We start from the raw sequence: 20,589 nt of genomic DNA, 5'->3' as shown, positions 1-20,589 counted from the left end.
CATGCAAATATATGTGAAAAATTGAAGAAACCTTACATCCGAGCTCGGATTAGCTTGGTACCCCTCGAATCCAAGGGTTCGGATATTTCTCTTCCTCAGCAATTTGTATACATTTCACACTTACTTTTTTTACTCTTGTTTCACAACAAATTTCGATTGAAAAGTTGGCAAAGCATCTTATACACTTGAAAAAGGAATATTGGAGATTCCAATGAAGGGCATTTTTGGAAGAAGAAGAAAAAAACGAGTAGAAAAACACATTATTAAAAAGAGAGAAGGGAGATAGGAGGGGATAGAGAAGGGAAGATATAGAACTTTTCTGTCTTTTCTCTGTAGCTTAACTTAGTGATAATTTTAGATCAAGTTTTCATTTCTATTAAAGAACTTAAAAAACTCTTTATGTAACCATGTATTTTTTATAGCTATGAAAATGATGGAACTTGAAGATCATGTTTCTTCATTTGAATGAGCATTTCTTCTCCTTTACTCTCTTTACTTGTTTCACTAATACTTTGTTACATTGAAGACATGAGCTTTATTGTTAAATTTACTATGTCTAACTAAATCTTCTTGTTCTAGGGATAGATGAAACTATTTGTGCCTTAACTATAGTTGAATAAAGTTAATTATTGCTATATCTTGCACTTGCTAGTTCATTTGTTCATGCTTTAATACTTGTAAATGCTTGATCACCATTTACTAGCCACTTTAGTTGTTGTTAATATATGAAAATAGTTGACAATAATGAAAAATGAATGAAGGAGTAGACACACAAAAGTAGAGGTACGTTTAGGTGGATATTTATGACATTTCTTGTCCTTGATATAGTTTAAACTAGAGATTCCACCACGAAAGTAGGGAAATTCGGGAAATTCTAGTGTAGACTAAGTTTGGTTCATTCGCAAAAGCGAGTGCCAATGGTTTGAATGAAATGCATCCATAGCAAGACAAGATCATGAGTGATATTTAGTTAATTTATCCATGATTAGGTACATTTAGTGGATTCTATACCCTAGGACACTTTTGTTGAGTTACTTCAAGTTGTTAACTTGCGTTATATTACTTTTTGCATTTTGGATGATTAAATTAGTTAAAATTCTTGATAAATTTAGATAATCGAGTGAGTTAGAAACCTTGGTAGTTGCAAGTGATTCCTCGTGAGATCGATCCTAATTCCTGAGTACTACTAACTATGACCTGTACACTTGCAGTGCACGAGGGATTTAGGTCAAAATTTAGAGTGTAGGTTTAGGCCTCATCATTAAGCAATATAAAGAAAGATAAGGATTTTTTAGATGATTAAACACGTTATTAAAGAAATCTACACTGGGTGTAAAACCAACAAATATACACATATGCACGCGCACTTAGAAATAATCAAAGGTTTGACAAAGGCCTTATTAATTCATGACTGAATACGTGCATGCACCAATGAACGTTATAGCCGGAATTTGCACGTTTGCTCTTGAATATTTGCATTCACCAATGAACATTTGACAAACAAGAGAGAAAACCATTCACGCTTCGATTGTTTATTCCAAGCTGAAGTTTGTGAATAGAGACATTAATTCGAGTGAAATTTATTCTCGAGCCTGTGCAATAAATGTTGGAGGACTCTTGCAATAAAAAAGTCCAGTCTTCACCGAGCCTTGTTGAAAGTAAAGCTCCTGGAAGCAACTTGTAAACTTTTTCTTGACGGCACCTGAAGATGACAGCCACGGCTTATTTTTTTTCCCCTTCTTTTATTGGTTTCTTGACTTGACTTTTGTTAAATAGGAAAACAAAGAGTTCATTGGGATTGTTTTTCTAGAAAAGTTTTTTTAAAAGGATATTTGAGCTGTAAAAAAATGATTGAAAAACAAAAATTTTTTGAAAATAATATCTGAATTATGTATGTTTAAACTATGGCTGCAGATGAGTCGACTCGAATCGAATTTTGGCTAATCAAGGCAAGGCTTGACTTAATTTTATCAACCTCGAAACTCGAGTTCAACTTTGATGAGCTACCAATTTTGAGTCAAGCTCAACTAATTAAGCCGAGTCTTGACTTAATTTTATCAACCTCGAAACTCGAGTTCGAGCTCGACGAGCTGCCAATTTTGAGTCAAGCTCGAGCTTGAAAAATAAAAAATAATTATTTTTATTTTTTAAAAAAATAAATAAAATAATATTTTTTCTTAATAAATAATAAAATATTAGAAATATATATGTAATTTTACTATTAAAATAAATAAATAAATATATATATATATATATATACTCGAGCTCGTGAGTCGGCTCGCGAGCTAATAAACTTAATATTTTGAGCTCGAGTTCGATTTGTCCAACTCGAATTCGATATTGATTGAACTCGAATCTAGTTTTGACTCGAGCGATTCGGTTCTTTTGCAGCTCTAATTCAAACAGACTATTTCGTCCCCTTGAAGGGACGATTCATGCAAAGGTCTATCAGTTGGTGTGATTGTATACGGATTTATAAAACAGTTCTAAAAAAAACTACTTTTGTGCTAATGATGTCTGTTATTAGGAAAAGGCAAAACTAGTTTGGAGTATGACATTGTTTGGACAGGAAAATTTTCTTTAAGAAATTTTCAGAATTTTCAAGGGGTAAGTTCCCTCCTCACATCCACATAGCTCCGCAAATGAACAATATTCAGTAGTCGCAATTGTTTTGTACAATGTAATCTGCCGTTAATATGGTAATGTAGATCACCACATACAACTTTAAACGATTCTTCATAGAATGGTAATTTTAGATGATAAAATCAAGATCTCCCATTTTAATTTTTTTAGGCGGCAAGAAATAGTTGTAAAACACAGTTACTCATGCCCAAAATCCCACGAGGAACACTCGTGTGGGACATAAATAGAGGCTTTTTTTTTTTTGAACAATTGTATAATATATTCTATCCTAATCCATAGGGGAGGGGTAGTCTAAAGAAACTTGTGTTAGGGGTTAGTAAATATACAAATCTTACTAAATCAAAGGAATGCTTTGGTACCATTTTTAAATTTTTTTTTTATTACAGGTGAGATTTGAACCACACTGCAACCCAACGAGGAACTTAAAAGCTACTCCAGCACGTAATTCTCTAACGAAAAACAAAAGTAGCCACGAAAAGACTCAAAAGTTTGCAACTTTTGGATATTCCTTTACTGTTCCAAACTTCCCAAAAGAACTCGCTGCCACAAGCTTTGTCATGATCCACAAAAAAAAGGCCCTATTCTTGACATAGTCCACGAACAATTATGATGCAATTTTACACATTCAGTCCATTTTTTTGACTGGTTAATTGATCAACCCTTTAGATTAAGTGCACTTATTATGGTTAAAATCATCATCAAAATTGCCTTAGGAGGTTGAATTCGAGATAATAAGCTATTACAAATATTTACGGACATCGGTTATTTCAACTTGTGGTTGAAGATTTAAAAAAAAAAGCTTGCAGTTGAAAGATCATTGGAAGTTGCTTAATGTTTAAAATAATGGTGCGAGCATCTAGTCTTATAAACCATTAGAGCTCCTCACAATTTCTCGATTCTCTTCGTGATGGAGCTCCAATAACATGCATATGCGGAGCATCAAGTTCGAGTAATTGCCAACAATCAAATCATCGGGGGTGAAAAAAGTGGAAAATTATCAGGGGTGAAGATAGAGAAGGTGGAGCACTACAATGGAGATAAAACAGCGTCTTGTAATTGTAATGAATCATGTCAAATAGCTACTTCATGGATATTCTCAAATCCAGAAAGAAGATTCCATGGCTACAAGAATTATGAGTTTTTTTTTATTTTGTCAATATATTTGAGGGGGATTTTTTTTTTTTGTGTTTTGGCAATATAAGTGGATATGGATATTTAGTAGTAATTTCTGATTTAGTTTCATTTGCTTTGCAATAATGGGCAATCTAATTTCTACACCTAATGGGGTATTACTATTCATTATTGTCACTGAAAACTTGCAAATAGTTTTTGTGGTATGGTCCGCCAATGCCGAAGATGATGAAAAATTTGATGGCAAAATTCTTGAAAGAACTAAGGGAAGTCGAACAAAAGAACCATGTCATGAAGATTGAACTTACAAGGTTGGAAGAAGAGAATGAGATGATGAAGCTTGAAATTGGAAAGCTAAAACCCGGGAACAAGTTGTTAGTTTTTGTTGTCGTTTTCTGATGATCTTTCTAATCTATTTCGTCCGTTAATTGCAAAAGATTAGACAAGTGTAACGATTATGCCCTTGTAGGTTCATGCAGATTGAGTAAAATGTGGTCAAAATTCCTATGTTGGAAATAAAGAACTTCTTCAAGAACTAAATTGATTAAAATAATCCATAAAGGATGAAATTGATTTTAGTGAAAATATCCAGGAACCAAAGAGATGAAATTCCCTTTATATAACTCCAAGGGCGTTTAGTAATGGACCCCTCGTTATTAGTAAGAATATATGTCATAAGTTTCATACTAAAAGTAGCACATAGCAATAACCACAGTAACTCGATGCATTGCCGAAGCTGAAAACCAATTATTTATATTTTTGGGTAAGTCAAACTTTATTCCAGAACAACATAAAGGTACGTTACAAAAACTACAATAAACCTGATCCCGCAAAAGGATAGCGACCATAAACAAGAAGAACATTCAAAACCGTGAAAACCATTGATATTTCTTCACGGCACGAGGGGCATAATTTATTATTGGTAGCTTTTTAGAGCATAGCATTTCTTCATAACCAGTTGATGGCTCCTTATTCCTCTACCCCTGGATTATGAACTGATGATGGGTTTTCTCTGATAAGAACCTTGCTGATCACTCCTTTGTACCACTCGGCTGAAGCTTTTTGGAATTCACGTCGTATTCACTGCCAAGAATTAATTAAGGGAAATTTAACAATAAGCTGAAATATTTTATCATAATTAGTACATACGTAATTAATTAATTCAATGACAACAACGTAAAGGGAATTAGTAGCTAGCATGCATGCATGAGCCCAAAGTCTTTACTCAATTGCTTGAAGAACACAGCACAAATGGTCTTCTGTGTAATCAATTCGAACTGTATCATTTATGGACTCCTCTTTGGTTAGTGTGTCATTAGCGCATACACCTGCAAACAGACGACCGAAATTGATGAACACATGATCAATAAATTACCTCATGAGTCATAAGATGAGTGTTTGGTTGATTACCATTCTCCGTGATGTAGATTGTTGGGTTATCATAAACCACTTTCGTGTAGTTCAGAAGGTCTCCGATTCCACGAGGATATACTTGAAGCCAAAACACACCAGCCCACAAGATTTTTTGAGAGTTAATTGATCATTTGATTTAGAATCAAACTCAAAAATCACAAAATCACAAAATTATACTAAGTTAAGATATGCTGAAACACGTTGAAATTCTAAAATTGACTTCATTAAGAGAAGAAAACACACGCTAGTATTCCTTTGTTCACTCTAATTTAAAAAGGCTGTTAGCTTACATCTCTAATAATAATCGGATGGCCATTGCAAGCAATTTTTCATGTGGGTCGAATTCGTGAGCTTTTAACATTTAGATATTGTGGCTGTCAAAAAATACAGTAGAAAAGTTATCTAGCATCATAAGATATAACAATTTTTTGCATGAAACCCATTGACTATGTGATAATTGCATAACTTACCGGTCCAAGATCGACCAAAGGGATTGCCCTCACTATCAGTTTCTGAAAAATAAGAGAAGGAAGTTAATCCATAGACAGGAAATGATATGTCATTCAATATACACGCAGACCAATATAGTGATCGCAGCCTTTTTTTTTTTTTTATTTCTGCTATTTTTAATTTTGACACATTTAGCAATTTCCAAATCACAAGGTCATTTGCATGTTTCAATGTCAAAATCAGCCAACGTATTATGTGTATATATTTGTACTTTCACCATGCCCTTAGTCCCTCAAAAGGGTGGAATCTCAAAGACGAAATATAGTGAGGATATAAATTGAGGGACACCAAATCATATATATATATATATATATATATATATATATATATATATATATATATATATATATATATATATAAAATTCTACTATTTAGGCTATGAAACTACACATGAATACATGATGTAGGTTCTTTTTATATTTTTTGTTCTTTCGGTTACTAAAGAATAAATTGGAATTCACCTGTTACATTAACTCCAGAATCTGTGACGTAGCTTGGACATGGTGGTACATAACCTTCGTCAAGGAAGTGGGTGACTGATCCAGTATAATAATTCAAACCAAGAAAGTCGTACGAACGCTCTAGCTTTCTACCCTCCACTGGAGTAAAACTTGGTAATCTTTCGCCTACTCTTTCCTTCATGGTGTCTGGATAGTCACCAAATGTGACTGGACGCGTAAACCTGTGATGATCGGCACGAACTGTAAATTGGTTTCATCTTTTAAAATATGTAAAGCCCATCTGATGTTCAATATCAAGAGCCAAGAGGATATCCCTTGCCATCCAAACGTGAAATCGAGTTGTATTTCTGCTGCTTTCAGGTCATCTTCATTTCCATCCCTAAATGGTAGAAACCATTGGCTATTGAGTGTGATTCCTATAATCCCACCTTGGAGTTCCTGCAGAATAAACAACATCAGCTAATATACTAATTTCTCCTCCTAATAGGACCTTTTAGGCTTCTCGTTTGCTAAATTTTCAATTCAAAACCTGTAGAAGACCACACATGCAACTTACATCAATGGTGTGACCTGATATTTTTGCCTATACAAGTCAACAGCAGCTGCATGGGAAAGAAGTTGGAGGTGTGTCACCAAATACGGTTCTATTCCTTCGTCTCCACCTGTAAGTTAAAGACAATGGTTCGTTGAGTGTGATCCAAAACTTAACCCGATCGCCAAAATTCTTGAGCAGGATAGTTTCGATAATCCTCCCTATTTAAGAAATTAATTATGAGGAAATCAAAACTGGAAGGATACCCTAAGCCTTAGGACTACATAATAATTAACATCGAAGAATTAATTAATATAGACAAGAAATTGGGCTACTTACACTACTCGGGGACTCAGGAATCCACCATATAGAGATTGTAGAGCTTGGGGAACATCCCAATGAAAAGTAGTCAATTCCTACGCGATGGGAATAAAAGGCACATTTACCATATATATCATGCGCTTTTAGGAACTTGAATTTAGTGAAGGGGAAAAAAAAGAATTCAAAAAAAATCAATTAACTGTGAAGGGGAATAAATAAAAAAGAGACCAAATTAAATAAAGAATGAGTTGTTCATTAGTATACGAAGCTGTTTTCCATTATGTTAAACTTTCAATTACATTTGAAAGTTTTAAACACGCAAGGAAATGGGAGAAAACTAATTATCATTCATGTTTGTCTTTCTATATTGTATCTTGTAAAAATCAAAGATTCAGTCAGGGCCATTATAAATGAAGCGACACCAAGCTAAACCTTTTGCTATGAGAGCATTGATGAAATTATTGTAGTAGTCAATTCCAGCTTGATTCACACCATCTTTTAACTGACCACCTGTCGAGTAGTAAGAATGAGTGCATGGAGAGAGTTAGAAGTTCGAATGTGAGAAATCAAAACCTTAAAATTGAAATTACTACTGCATTTAGCAAGTAACGATCACCATTAACTTAATGAATTTTAGCTTTTTCCACTACCAGATTAATCCATTTCACTGAAAAGCTCTGATGTACATATGTTTTGTGTGCATGTGTACGTGTGTGTGTGCCCTGGGAGCTTTTTACTTGTAATTTTAAGTAGAAATTCTCGTAGAAATGTGTAGTGCATAAACACAGGAAACTAACTTGGCAATATTCTGCTCCATGCGATTGAGAATCGATGAACATCAAGACCAAGATCAGCGATGATGTTTACATCACGCTGCAGTATAAATTAAGTAGAAAGTTGTGACTGTATATAATACTTATGTAGTCCCAAACACATATAAAACCAGAAAAAAAAAGGGCAATTGATTTTTTTCTATACCTGGTCAAGATCATAAGCATTAGTAGCAATGTCCCCATTTTTCGTTGAAAAGATTGAAACTGTCCTCTATTCATCATTCTTCAAATTGAAAAGATTGAGAATGAAATGCGTTTTCGTTGAAACTCTAAAGACCATTCTGATAATTAAACAACACCCTCTGGATCCATGGGGTTCCCAGCTGCCCAAGCCATCCAGTATGCATTCCTTTTTTTTTTTTTTTTGGTCATCAATATGTATTCACGACGTGTTCTCCATGGTTTCGTATGATCCAGGCCGAGTGTTATAGAAAACCCTAGTAGAAGTTGCTTTTCGGCCTTTTGGGATCTGGTTCCTTATTTACAGAAGCATATGAATGAAGTAGCTAATGAAAATGATGGTGGCCTCTTGCTTAGGGCCTAAGGCGGCCGGCAATAATGCAAGTGAATAAGCAGGACGCTTATTCTCCAAAATTCCTGCTCGGGGCAACTTCTTTGCATGTAAGGCAGGATGGGGAAGGGAGAGGGGGGCAAGAACCGTTCTCAGTGAAATTGTTGCTAAGGCCGGCAATCACTTTTTAAACTTATCGTAGTTCATTGTAAATCATCTGTACAATTTCTGATGAAGATGTGAAATACATGGTTCGATTACTGCTCCATGTGTGCAAATTGCTCAAAAAGAAGCCAAAAAACAAAAAAAGGGAACATTATTTTTGTAAGTAGTTTAAGTTATAAGGGAAAGGAGATTCTACATACATACCGCAGATCTCATGCTAAAATTGTGTCACTACGAATCAAACATTTCAAGGTATGTTCCCCTCTATTCGAAATTTTGGGCTTAAATAAAATTCGAGCTCAGATTCTATACGAACTCAAACTCGATTCAAGAGCTCAAAAATTTATTTAATTCTTGAATCTTAATATTAGATTATCACTACTACATATATAATATCTCTATATAATAAAATAAGAAATATATAAATTTATATAAAATATTAACAGATATTTTAAATACAAAAATTAAAAATTATTTGAATTAAATCGAGTTTTAACGAGCCGAATATCTATAAGTTCGAACTCAATTTGACACTATAAATAAATTATAATTCCTATTCGAATTCAAGCTCAAATTCATTGAAAATCGAGCCCTTAACGAATCGACCCCGAACTCTTCGTTAAGTGCTCGATTCATTTACAGTTCCGCAAAACAATCATAGCAGTAGACTTATAGTAATATCCCCTTGCACTAAATTTCCCGGGAAAGCCTAATCCACAAGACTTCCTCAACACAGCTGAAAATCACAATAATACAAAAGACTGGCGTATTGGCCATTTTCCAGTACACAGTTAACAGCTGCAAACAGCAGGGTTCTTCAAGACCACTAGCAGTATAGCACATCAAGCTCTAGATGTTTTTGAACTATACGTGGCTACAAAATTTTACTACAGCACGATGACAACAATACTAATGGAGCAGTTTAACAATGTTTCTAGAAGCCATTGACGCTTCTTTAGACTACATCCAGCAGGTCCTTAATTAACCTGCATTCAAATTTCGTTCTCAATAATATCCCGCATCATCTGTATAGGGATGAGCCCCTCAGTTCTTATTGCATCTTTGCGTGGATCTGGACTGATGAAATATAATGTCGGTAACCCACGAACCTGACATCACATTACAAATCCCTAATAATTTTGTTAAACTAAAAGACTTGACATGAAAAAATGGAAAATTGTAAACTATTCCTAGAGCAACTTCACAACCAAACCAGGTATGGTGGCATGCACTAAGCTTCAAAGCTCTGGAAAGAACCAGTTGCAATGAAATGTAAAGCAACCAAGATCTCACTATAGAAATAGTAAAAGAATGCAGCACAGGAAAACAGCAAGCACTTTCCATATTGTAGCTTATATTATGTATTTAAACAATAAAAGGAGCTCATGAAAAGCAGATAAAAGTGAAGAATCCAAAACAGAAAGCCTCGAAATTACCTGCATGTCACGGGCAAATTCATATTCATTATCTGTATTGACCTTCACAATCAGCACATTGTTTTCATATTCTACGGCAAGCTGCAGAACGACAATACAATAGAGCTCATTAATTATACTACTAGTTGACTGAGGCCGCCCAGACTTTGTATGTGAAAGGTAAAGCAGAATTGGTGGAGATTGATTAATGCTATGGTTAGCCACAAATCTAATGGTACAGCCGTTGGAAAACATGCATGAAAGGAATCCAAGGGAACCAACTTGCACAATTGAAATTTCACCACTCATACTACGGAAAGAATTGGCTATGATAGATTAATATGACGTCTAGCAATGTTTTATTGCAAAAGCTTTATAAACATCCCTTGATAGTAGATAGAATGAAAATATTGAAATAAAACAGAGTATGGATTAATAAATGTCCCCTCTTTTAAACTTGATGGAAGGCAATCATACTTGCATAGTTACATAAGTACTGAACTCAATCATCAAAAGACACCAAATTCACCATTTTAAGTCTTTGAAATAAGTCTCCTAGCTTTCTTTTGACTTTCCAATTAGCACATCAAACTTAATCCAAGAGAGTTGAGCCAAGCAATAATTTACTAATGTGCTCCCTAACTCATTATCTACACTGGAGTAAAATTTAGATTATCTAACATCAAGAGTTCAACTCAACTAAGAAACAAAAATGATTACCATGTAAACTAACCCAATTAACACATAATCCAATATATTACTATATAAGCTATTAAAATACCAACATGTGCCAATCAATATGCTTTGACACACCTCCTCTCAATTCTTTCAGGAGGAGAAATCAGGTCCCAAGAAAGAATTCTTGAGAAAATTAGCTAAAACACATAAAACAAAGTTGAGAGGAAATCTATGCCACATCACACACTCTTCTCAAGCAAATATAAGCTAAGCATCTGAAAACTAAAATCACCTAAACATATTACAAATGCTTAATTTGACATCCAGTTCCAAAAAAGTTACATTTACATGTGCACCATTTGAGGGAAATGCTGATGCCTAATTTGAAGTTGCAGGATTTAATCAAAGGAGAATGATTTATTATTGGCTCCATAATAAAGCTGAAAGTTGGCTCCTTTCAGATGATTGAGTGCAAAGTTCTCACACAATAGTTTCTGGGCAGGTTTATTTTTCTTTCTTTTTTTTTAATCTTTTTTGCAATTTCACTGTTCTTAAAATAAGTATATACTTGTAATATAGATGCCATGGAAGTATGGTCTTTGTCAGCATTCCAGATACAGCAACATTTTGAAGAGAAGACTTTTCATAGTTGCATTTACTGGCTCCCTGCAGATGGTGAATTAATCAGAAACAATCATTATAATTGAATTTTTTTAGAAATCTTTGCCAGTAGAAGTTTTCCAGCAATTTTGTTGAGCACTAGTTTTGCACTTCTCCATTTCAAAATCTTTATTAAACCAGTCTAAAAGCAGATAAACATTCTGTAGCTTTCATAGATGCATCAGTGAAGATTAGGCTGCAATAACAGGGGAGTTTATACTAACGCTAAGCCCTCATCTGGAATTATTTCCACTCTCAAGGATAAAAGCTGGACTGAATTCCATGATTTCCCTCCATATTTATCAGAAGTCATGATGTTTTCTTTTTCTTACACGTAATCATGCTGACGTTTCCAATTCTAGCAACAAATTTGAATTCATAATCTTATCATGACAAGCACAATTAAAAACATTTCCGACTTGAGTGAACTAGTTTGTGAAGAAACATTCTACTACAGATTCATCAGGATACGAATCAAGAAAGTCAGGGAGAAATTTTTTTTTTTAAAAAAAAAACATAAGTGGCATTGTGCTAACATATAAGCTGAATCCAATTACCATCCATACCATTTCAAGTTCTTGAGCCATCAAAATACAGGGACCGCACCATGTTGCGTAGAAATCGATTATTAGTGGTACATTTCTCTCCCCCTTCACCAGATCTTGGACTTCTTTAGCAGACAGTTTTTTCTACACAAAGGAAGCAAAACAAAAAACCCCCCAATAAGCCTCTGAAAAACATCGAAAGAAGCTTCCTTTTTCTCGCAGGAAAAAAAGAGAAAAATGAAAAATATACTAGAAAAAACACTTTGTAGTTGTTGCATGCTAAACAATGAATTCTCTGCACCGCCTAATCCCAAGAAACCAGCCACTAAAAGAGCAGTAAAATAGCAGTACTATGTAATCAGCTACAAAAAAAGAGTACCGAATATTACCACAAGATAATCCTCTCTGACATACTTGCCAGCAGGTGGTATGCAAAGCAACTTTCTTGATGGCTGTTGAGTTGAAAGCAAAGAGGGCCCATTGGCTGTGGAGATGGGATTTCTGTTGGGGATGGGGTTGAAGAAGAAAGAGCTGGAGTAATGGGTTTGTAGTAGATTCATGCCAGAGGGACCGAGACGTGGCGGAGCATGAAAGGAAGAAGAAGAAGAGAGAGCAGAGTGCATTTTTTTTGCCCGCCCGCCGTCCGTTTTCCTCCTTACCTGATGCTAAAGAGAGGAAGTCGGAAAAAAGGAACTGCCACCTCATCTGATGTGCGGCATTTCCAGCAGAAAGGAGGGGGGGAAAATGGCGCAGAGAGACAGAAGACGAAGAAAACTATTGCTCCTTTGTTGAGATAAAACGACGTCACATAGGTGCGGAGCACAATTAGTGGCATGAATTTGACGCGTCGAAAGGCCAAAAAGAGGATCCGTAAGGATCGGGGGTTTTGAACCCGACGTGAATCGAACACGCAACCTTCTGATCTGGAGTCAGACGCGCTACCATTGCGCCACGGATCCGTTGGTGGTGAAACTTTCTTTCGTTTTCTTGAACTTAGAAGTTGGCATCTAGAAAATTTCCCTATGAAAATTCTGAGATCACCTAACGAATCCCAGCATAACATTTTACATGGTATTGGCTCCACTAAAGAGGGCATAGCTAATTGCAGCAAGAATAGTTCAGGATGGTATACCAAGTTTTGCACAACTTGTTCAAAATAATACACATATTAAACAATGAAAAGCAACATGAATTTGATTCCAATTGATGTTCCGAGAGCCTGAATTTTTACAAAAGTGAGGCACTGAATATTTTTTTTAGAGAAAAATGTATTGTAACGATTTGATATATGTAAGAAAAAAATGATTAAAAATATATTCACAGAAAATATAAAAAATTTTTGAAGAAAAATGGCAATCCAACGTGATGCTCAAACTAATAAATTTTTCTTAAAAAAAATATATTGTTAAAGTAAAAAAAAATGCAAAGAAAACAATAAATTTAAGGCTGTGGACTGCAAAGGTAAGAGTGTTGGGGCATTGACTAGAAAAGTATCTCTTATCTCACAGCTCTATGATTGCCAGAAACTTCCAAGCATATTTTTCTGATGCTCTAATCTCACCTCCCTGCAGGCGAGTTAGGCGTAAAATGCAATCACAGTTACAAGTTAGAGGTTCCAATTATTGCATTTGCAATTAAATTTAAAGAGTGTATAATAATGTATTTTTTTTTATCAAAAAAAAAATTTAAATTTAAAGAGCGCACAATAATATATCATTTTGATTTAGAGGTAGATATCTCTTTCTTTAAATCCCTCACGGCCTAATTGACCCCTCTCCTAGTATAGGTTAGAGTAAAAATAATATGTAGATATTATCGATTCACTGAAAAAATGAAAAATTTCTTCGCTTTTGACTCTTATACGGTGTTATGATGGAATAACCTTCTTAGTTCTTTCCCTATTTGTCCCAAAAATATCTGCCCAAATTTCTTCTCTGTTTCCTCTAACCAAAGCCCATCTAAATAATCACAGGAGGATTTAAATGTCAGATGTCATTTTTTTTTAAAAAAATCTCTAATTTTGAGATTTTAACCTTAGCCACTAGACTAAAACTTCCTGAGCACATGATCCCAAGTTAAGAAAACATACACAACAGTAAGTCAAAGCATGAGGTGCTGCTCAACAGGAAACAAAAAACAGAGAGAATTCCACTCAGACGACAAACAGAAAAAGTTAATGTGCCCAGATTTTTTTGCTACCGTAATCTATTGATTGGAGAAAGAGGAGCCGAATTATAGTTTGGTTACTTTAGTAGTAATTTAAGTTGACAGACCTTCCGGAGTACAGCAGAAAGCAAATCTCATTGAAGGTAAGATCCCTGCATTCCAAGTTACAATGTAAAGCAATATCTTCAAGAATGAATGAATTACATAAGTTGAGAAGAATGAAAAACAATGGTTCCCGCTTGACTATTGACTCAGTATTACAGACAGTTAAATTGAACATCGCCTTAGATCAAGGTTGGATATTTAGCATCTAGAAAATCTCTCAATGATTTAGCAGCTTTGTGACCTCCCATTAAATCCACTAGCCTCTCTACCGGAACAAGGGCAAGTTCTGCCAAGCTATTACAAGCATCCATTATAGCCCTGTAGTTGGAATCTGTCACACCTGGGAGCCGCCTCAGGAACTCCACTGCTGCCGTATTGTAATTCTCAGCTCTAGTCAAGGGAAATTATCAAACCATTGATACATGTTTTGAAAAATTTAGAATAATCTTACTGAGGAAATGATCTCAAAGGAAGAAAGTCTCAATCCTACAAAGTTATGGACAGCTTCTTTCAACTCGTGATATATGATGCATATGAGGCTCTTAAATATAAAGCAGGATATCAGGTTTGAACAAACTGGAAAATCAGAGGTCAAAAGAAATATGCATCTATATAGTAGAGATGCACAGGTACACGCAAACTATACGTGACTGTGTATAGATTGATTGACATCACAGTGATAGAAATTAACGCTTACCTGACATCATTTTCCACAATACCCTCTTCTGACGGTACACCAACTCTAATTGCTTTGGCCTCATCAGGTTCATCCTGATTTGCCTTCAAAGAAGCAAATATCTCTGCAGTAGCATGCAAACTGCGAGACCAGACAATGCGAAGACGAGGGAAATGGAGAGCAAGCAAAGACAGCTTAGATATGATGTTATTTGGCGTAACATCATCACCAATATCACTAGCAGACTGCAAAACAAATGTAACTAAATCAGATCCAAATCCACCTCTAACCCAAAGAAATCCAAACCTCGAGAGCTACCTGAAATGAAAAGCTTTTGTCTTGTGAAAACTCAATCAGTAGAACTGGAATCCGGTAATAGCGGGCCATCATTTCCACCTGGTGGTAAAGACGACCAGATGCAAAACTACCAAAAAGATCTTGTATGCTTTTTCTTTCAACACATATCAAGGGTGACAGGATATAATCTCCAACTTCCAGTGTCACAGGGACTACGCGCATGCCTTTTTGGTGCAATACATTGGGGAGGCTGCTCATGAATTCCCTCATATCCACTATAACCTACGGAAAACAAAACTATCCTTTCAAATTCAATTGTTGATAAGATCAACTAAAAGAGGCTTTGGGCATATACCTGAGTCTCCTTATCAACTTCCTTTCTTCCACCTGCCTTTCTAGTAATCAAATTTTGGGCAATTATAGACTGAGGCTCAGCAGAAGAATCCAGCGCTAGAGATATATCCTGATTGTAGACAGAGGAGAGCCAACAGTGCAAAACTTTATGAGTTCTGCGGCCTTAATAAGGAAATTAATTGAAATGTATTAATACAATTAGTATCCTGGTAAACATGGTAAGAGCACTACAGGGAAGACTACATTGGGCAAAAAATGAGGTGGCACAGAGGCAATACATAGAGTTAAAATCAACAAATTTAAAACAAGATTAGGAAACTCACATGATCAACAGGAATCATCATCATTGATTTCTGCCTAATAAGGGATTCAAATGCTCCATTCTCTCTTCGTATACTTGCCTCAAACTTTTGCACCTCAGTGGATTCATCATAGAAAAGAAAATACACTTTTATTACTTTTGAGGGATTTTCAGCTTTATATATTTCAATCTGTCTGACAAAAACCATGTCAGGATGGTATACAACAATGACAGATGGCTGCAAAATGTCAAGTATATGCTGATCAGTATCTAAGGGATGGAAATGCACTGGTGGAAACTGCTTATTTTTAATCGGCTGTTCAGCATCAAACCCTTGACAATGCTTTTGAAGCAACCATTTCTTGGAAGATGTAACTTCATTAGGCTGTTCAATTAAACCACCAGCAGCTGTTGAAGTGCATTGATTTTTTTGGTCATCATCTTCAGAAGAACATGCTTCAGATTTACTCTTTCTTGCAGACTTCTTGTCACTTTTACCAGGCTTTACTACTGTTTTCTTGTTCTTTCCTTTCCGTCTTGCTCTCTTGTGTCCTTCACTACCCTCGCATGTTTGAAGTTCATCCTCAGCAGCATTATTCTTTTCGGTTTGTTTATTAATTTCAGATGCTGCTGCTAGCAGCGCCTCATGCTCCAGCCTGCTTATGCTGCTAATCTCCGCTTTTTGTCCAGATGCTGAAGGAATGACTCCATCAAGGATTCCAAAACCTTTAGGTTTTTTTGCTTTCTTTTTATTGCATTTGGGTAAAGCGCGCAGCTCTACTTTGCTAAGCAAATATTTTTTCCATTCCTCCTGCATAACCTTCAAAAGAAGAAAAACCAAAGACTCAACATTCTCCAACAGAATAAATATACGAATATAATAAAAACCAAGCTCAGAAATCAGTTGCCTTGATTCAACATTTTATCTCATGGAATGCAACTAAAAAGCAAAAGTTGTATGTAAATATTTTCTTACAACTCAGATACTCGCAAAATCACAAAGTAACTGACAAAAGCCAAATTGGCTCATTCGCAGTTTATCACCCTTATAAAGGATTTGGCCATTTTTCTCCAAAAAAGAAACCGTAATTGACCGTTGCAATAAATTTACAACAGAATGAACGTCTCACTCTTCATATTTTGGGAGATCCACCAAAAAAAACATGAAGCGAGGAGATGTTCATGATATGGGCAACACAATGAAATTTAAGGCAATAGGAAGAACCTTGTGGGAGCCCTTATTGATGCAATCCTCAAGCTGCATACAAGAGTGCTCATCTTTGCATGCTACTAAAACAATTCCATTATCATACGCACAATCTTCTGTAATTAGCTCCTCCCCAGACAAAGATTTCCTCTGTCTTTCTTCTTGTATCTCTTGAAGTATGTCCTGCCAAAAAAAGTCACATGCAAGATTCTCTTCAAGTCTTGAAAACTGAGATAGGTATCCACAAAAAATGATTCAACCAATCAACTTCAAGAATTGCAAAGAAAATTGGAATCCACTCACTCACAAGCAACACCTTCCATTTTGGTGGCTCCTCCAGGACTTCCTGTAAAACAGCACCATTATCTGCACTTGCTCCCACTACTACTAAGGCACACAAAGAAGAGGCTGAGAATCATAATCCTGATATTTCATTAGCCTACTATTCAAACAGCTATGCTGCATGTAGAACTTGAACTGCAAAGTATAATAGAATATATGAATGAAAAGAAGCACAAATACCTAAGGATTTGCCTAATTCAACCTTCACATGTTACCTCTAGAAATTAGCAACATAAGCAAGAAGCAAACAAATATTACCCCAAGAAAAAACCATGACCACAAAACTCACCTTCTTTCTCGCTGTTGCTGTCTTCTAGCTTTCTCTTCTTGGTTGCTGTAGTCTTACTTTGCCCAACATATTTCCCACCATCTAACCTCCCAAAACGAAAAACCCGCTTTTTTGCCAAATCAAAAATCTTGTAGCTAGATTCCGCAAATATCCAAACTGACCGAAAACTCTCTGATGCTCTGAGTGAATCTAGATATTTCAAATAAGTCACAGCATCATACCTATTCAGGCCACATGCCATGTCATTTTCTATTAGAGAAAACAATGATAGAAGGAGGGAGACAAAATGGAAAAGCTTCCCATTTCTGCACCCATAAAATACTTCTCTCACCTCACATTTTTTGGGTTAAAAGATCGTAAATGGTATTACACTCTTTTCTATAAGGTGGATGGATAAACTACATCTTCATCTAGCAGTTTCAGTTAAAATAGAACAGTAAAATTGAAACTTCATGGCAGATCTAAGACAGATGAAAGAATGTTACTCATCACATGGTAGATAATAAGACACCAAAAGAAAGTTAAACAACTCTGAAACCTCAAAGTAACACAAGAATGTGTCCTAAAATGTTTTCTCTGTAAGTTTTTATATTGTTGGCAAAATGCAAATGAAAAGTACAAGAAATCTTATTCTTCGTAGAATTCTCTTCGACTACTCCACCAAAATGCATGTCTAGCACCTTTAAATTTTAGCACTACATGTCAACAAAAATCCTAATGTTGAACAGAATCTCACCAACAATGGAAATGTAAAGCCAGCCTCGAGGATACAACACTATTTTCACGAGATCTTCCAGACAATGAACTAACTCCAGATGTTTAGAGGTTGAACGATGTCAATATTTACCAGCTAGCCATTAAAAGAGAAACATACCACTCTATCCGTCCCAGTGCTAAAGTCATTACAAGGGATACACTTTTTGTGAAGAGATGTAACCATTATTCGCCAATGAGGTAGCTGGATCAATTTACTGCTGACTCAAAATATTAACTAATTAGGAGTGCATCAGGATCTGCAGAGATTACTTTATCAAATGCCAAAATTCATTAAGTTACTAAGATTTTTTGGTAGACTTCTTATGAGTAACTTAATTTGAGACATTAAAAAAGGGAAAACATAACATGAACAATATGACCGAGGTCAACATTCTAACTGAAACAAAATTCAGGAGCATCAATATGTAAATGGGTAGAGAACATCAAGTGATCACCATCAAATATATAAGAGGTAATACACACAAAAAGTCCATAAAAGGATTAATTTCAGATCAATCACTAATAAGTTTTACTTGTTCTGTACCTGACAAGGTAATCCAAAAGTTTCCTCAACGTCTTCAAATCTGAAACAAGCTGTTTTGTTTTTTTCCCTAACGTATGCCAAATAGGGTCCAATTGCCTTCTTACTATCTCATCGAATGACTTGAACAACCCATTCTCCACCGTCAAATCCTCCACATCAACTTTGTTAGTTTTCCTCATCTCCTTCAGACATGCATCCATCACCTCAATCACTGCCTTCTGAATCCCAATCATGTAGGGTGACATCGGCACCCTTATGTCCACAACTGCAGGTGGATTCCTCTCCAAATCTTGTGAAACATACACCTAAAAAACCATATGAATATCAAAAGACAGGAAGTCCCAAATTTTGATGTGCTATATCTCTTTTACTGTTTTTGTTCTCCACAGGAATCAGTATTGGAGAACGGATTTGTATTCTTTCCAACAAAAGCTACATTCATTTAGGATACAGTTCAAATTCCAGCTCTGACAGAGAAACGAACACATCTTAAAGGTAAAATTTCAGAGCTGACACAGGAGCAAAGTTCCATATCAACTCGGAAGCTATAAGCTTTCCAAGAAATGATTAAGCTCACTCTACAATCAACTATATAGTCAGCAAATGTAGCCATCTCTAGCACAAGGAAATGAATCTAGCTTCTAAAGTCAAATCAGCAGGAGCAAGGTAAAACTTCTTAAACGCAGTGTACAAGACATTAGCCATGAGTTATTACATAAAATTAGCATCAACAAAACGCATAAATCAATTTGAAAATTACGACTACCCAGAAAGGTTAAGGATGCAAATCTACATTTTGTCAACAACCTGGGCAAAGTTTTGCATAAGTTCAGATAAACATTGCTCAAGGATAAAGAAAATATAAAAAATTTAATGCAAAAAAGAACTAATTAAGCACCTGAAACCTGGGCCAGAGGTGGAGTTTTCTGAGGAAAAGACACTTAAGTGTCCGTTCAGCTTTAGCAAAGCCCGAAACCATGGCATGGGGCCGGTCGGAGAAGGCCCGAACGAAGAGGCCTCGGTTTGAAGACCGAAGAATCCTAACAATAAAGGCCTCAGTGGAAGTATCAGAGAGAGAATGGGCATTCAGGAGTATAATTCCAGCGACGGCGGTGGTGGGAAGACGGCGGGTGAGCAGGTCAACGATAAGAATCCTAGTGGTGATGAAAAAGATGCCGCCGGAGGAGTAGAGGGAGAGGCGATGGTGGGCTGGGAGGTCGGAGGTGATTTCGGACGGGGTTTGTGAAGAGGAAAGGGTATTCTCATAATTTTGGATGATGGAGGTTTTCTGGGACGGGGAGGCGGAGAGGATTAAGAGCGAGCCTTGAGATGGGTGGTGGAGGTGGAGGAGGGCGGCAATTAGCTTGTGGAGACCAAGCCCGGCGGAGAGGATTACTAAGCCACCTTGAGGGTCGTCCAGAAGGTCTGTAATTATGTTCTCGTGGAATTGTACCATTTTTTCTGAGCGGGTGGTATTGGGGCGGACGGAGGCGGTAGTGGGTGTTACATGGGTTGTGGATGGTGGCGGGAAGGGTGGCGGTTGATTTTGGAGGGATGGGACTTCAAAGTTGAAAGGAGGAGTACTAATACTATACAGCGGTGCAAGTAGCAGATGAATATATTACCAGATAAGTCCTTCAATTTTCAGAACATATCTACTTCAGCCACAAAACTTTATAGTAGTTAAAAAGATTTTGAAAGAGCAAAAAGTTCTCACAGTAGTTAATTAGACCA

At 36.0% G+C, this 20,589-nt stretch overlaps 2 protein-coding genes, 1 long non-coding RNA gene and 1 other non-coding gene across 10 annotated transcripts; all 4 read right to left on the bottom strand.

Annotated features, from left to right (window-relative positions):
* Nucleotides 1-4,586: 4,586 nt before the first annotated feature.
* Nucleotides 4,587-5,400, bottom strand: LOC140013283 (uncharacterized). The gene is made up of 3 exons (XR_011820358.1): nt 5,185-5,400; nt 5,000-5,102; nt 4,587-4,857 (listed from the first exon to the last, which is right to left on the bottom strand). It is a non-coding gene; the product is annotated as an uncharacterized lncRNA (long non-coding RNA).
* A 3,815-nt stretch (nt 5,401-9,215) lies between these two features.
* On the bottom strand, nt 9,216-12,581 carry LOC140013836 (thioredoxin-like protein CITRX, chloroplastic). Of its 4 annotated transcripts, none has more exons than XR_011820650.1 (5): nt 12,208-12,581; nt 11,840-11,962; nt 11,182-11,279; nt 9,957-10,037; nt 9,216-9,629 (listed from the first exon to the last, which is right to left on the bottom strand). XR_011820650.1 is itself a non-coding variant. In XM_072064021.1 (4 exons), exons 1-4 carry the CDS (start codon nt 12,439-12,441, stop codon nt 9,513-9,515), a joined length of 555 nt encoding a protein of 184 aa, XP_071920122.1. In that variant the 5' UTR covers nt 12,442-12,581; the 3' UTR covers nt 9,216-9,512. The 4 variants fall into 4 exon arrangements, 2 of the variants coding, with proteins under 2 accessions (XP_071920122.1, XP_071920123.1); XR_011820651.1 differs by having other exon boundaries at nt 9,518-9,650; XM_072064021.1 differs by lacking the exon at nt 11,182-11,279.
* Nucleotides 12,582-12,705: 124 nt separating this feature from the next.
* On the bottom strand, nt 12,706-12,777 carry TRNAW-CCA (transfer RNA tryptophan (anticodon CCA)). The gene has a single exon. It is a non-coding gene; the product is annotated as a tRNA-Trp (tRNA).
* A 1,323-nt stretch (nt 12,778-14,100) lies between these two features.
* On the bottom strand, nt 14,101-20,431 carry LOC140004071 (DNA repair endonuclease UVH1-like). 4 transcript variants are annotated; one of them, XM_072063251.1, is made up of 10 exons: nt 19,754-20,430; nt 18,856-19,160; nt 17,556-17,776; nt 17,232-17,311; nt 16,943-17,107; nt 15,740-16,537; nt 15,418-15,525; nt 15,084-15,344; nt 14,787-15,010; nt 14,101-14,479 (listed from the first exon to the last, which is right to left on the bottom strand). In XM_072063251.1, exons 1-10 carry the CDS (start codon nt 20,309-20,311, stop codon nt 14,269-14,271), a joined length of 2,931 nt encoding a protein of 976 aa, XP_071919352.1. In that variant the 5' UTR covers nt 20,312-20,430; the 3' UTR covers nt 14,101-14,268. The 4 variants fall into 4 exon arrangements, with proteins under 4 accessions (XP_071919352.1, XP_071919353.1, XP_071919354.1 ...); XM_072063252.1 differs by having other exon boundaries at nt 17,232-17,308; XM_072063253.1 differs by lacking the exons at nt 14,101-14,479; nt 14,787-15,010 and having other exon boundaries at nt 15,212-15,359; nt 19,754-20,431.
* Nucleotides 20,432-20,589: the final 158 nt, after the last annotated feature.

This window comes from Coffea arabica, chromosome 8c, assembly GCF_036785885.1.
Source record: "Coffea arabica cultivar ET-39 chromosome 8c, Coffea Arabica ET-39 HiFi, whole genome shotgun sequence".
In the NCBI taxonomy this organism is placed as follows: domain Eukaryota; kingdom Viridiplantae; phylum Streptophyta; class Magnoliopsida; order Gentianales; family Rubiaceae; genus Coffea; species Coffea arabica.
Note: the sequence above shows the minus strand (reverse complement) of the source record. Positions and strands in the feature narration are given on the sequence as shown.

Coding starts and splice junctions, on each gene's coding strand:
- LOC140013836 (XM_072064021.1), bottom strand. CDS start 12,441: ATGCACTCTGCTCTCTCTTCTTCTTCTTCCTTTCATGCTCCGCCACGT. Junction 11,963..12,207: donor TCAGAGAGGATTATCTTGTG/GTAATATTCGGT, acceptor TCCTTTGTGTAG/AAAAAACTGTCTGCTAAAGA. Junction 9,630..9,956: donor AATTTGCCCGTGACATGCAG/GTAATTTCGAGG, acceptor ATGTGATGTCAG/GTTCGTGGGTTACCGACATT.
- LOC140004071 (XM_072063251.1), bottom strand. CDS start 20,311: ATGGTACAATTCCACGAGAACATAATTACAGACCTTCTGGACGACCCT. Junction 17,777..18,855: donor CTTTTGGATTACCTTGTCAG/GTACAGAACAAG, acceptor TGGCCTGAATAG/GTATGATGCTGTGACTTATT. Junction 14,480..14,786: donor ATTGTGGAAAATGATGTCAG/GTAAGCGTTAAT, acceptor TCCCTTGACTAG/AGCTGAGAATTACAATACGG.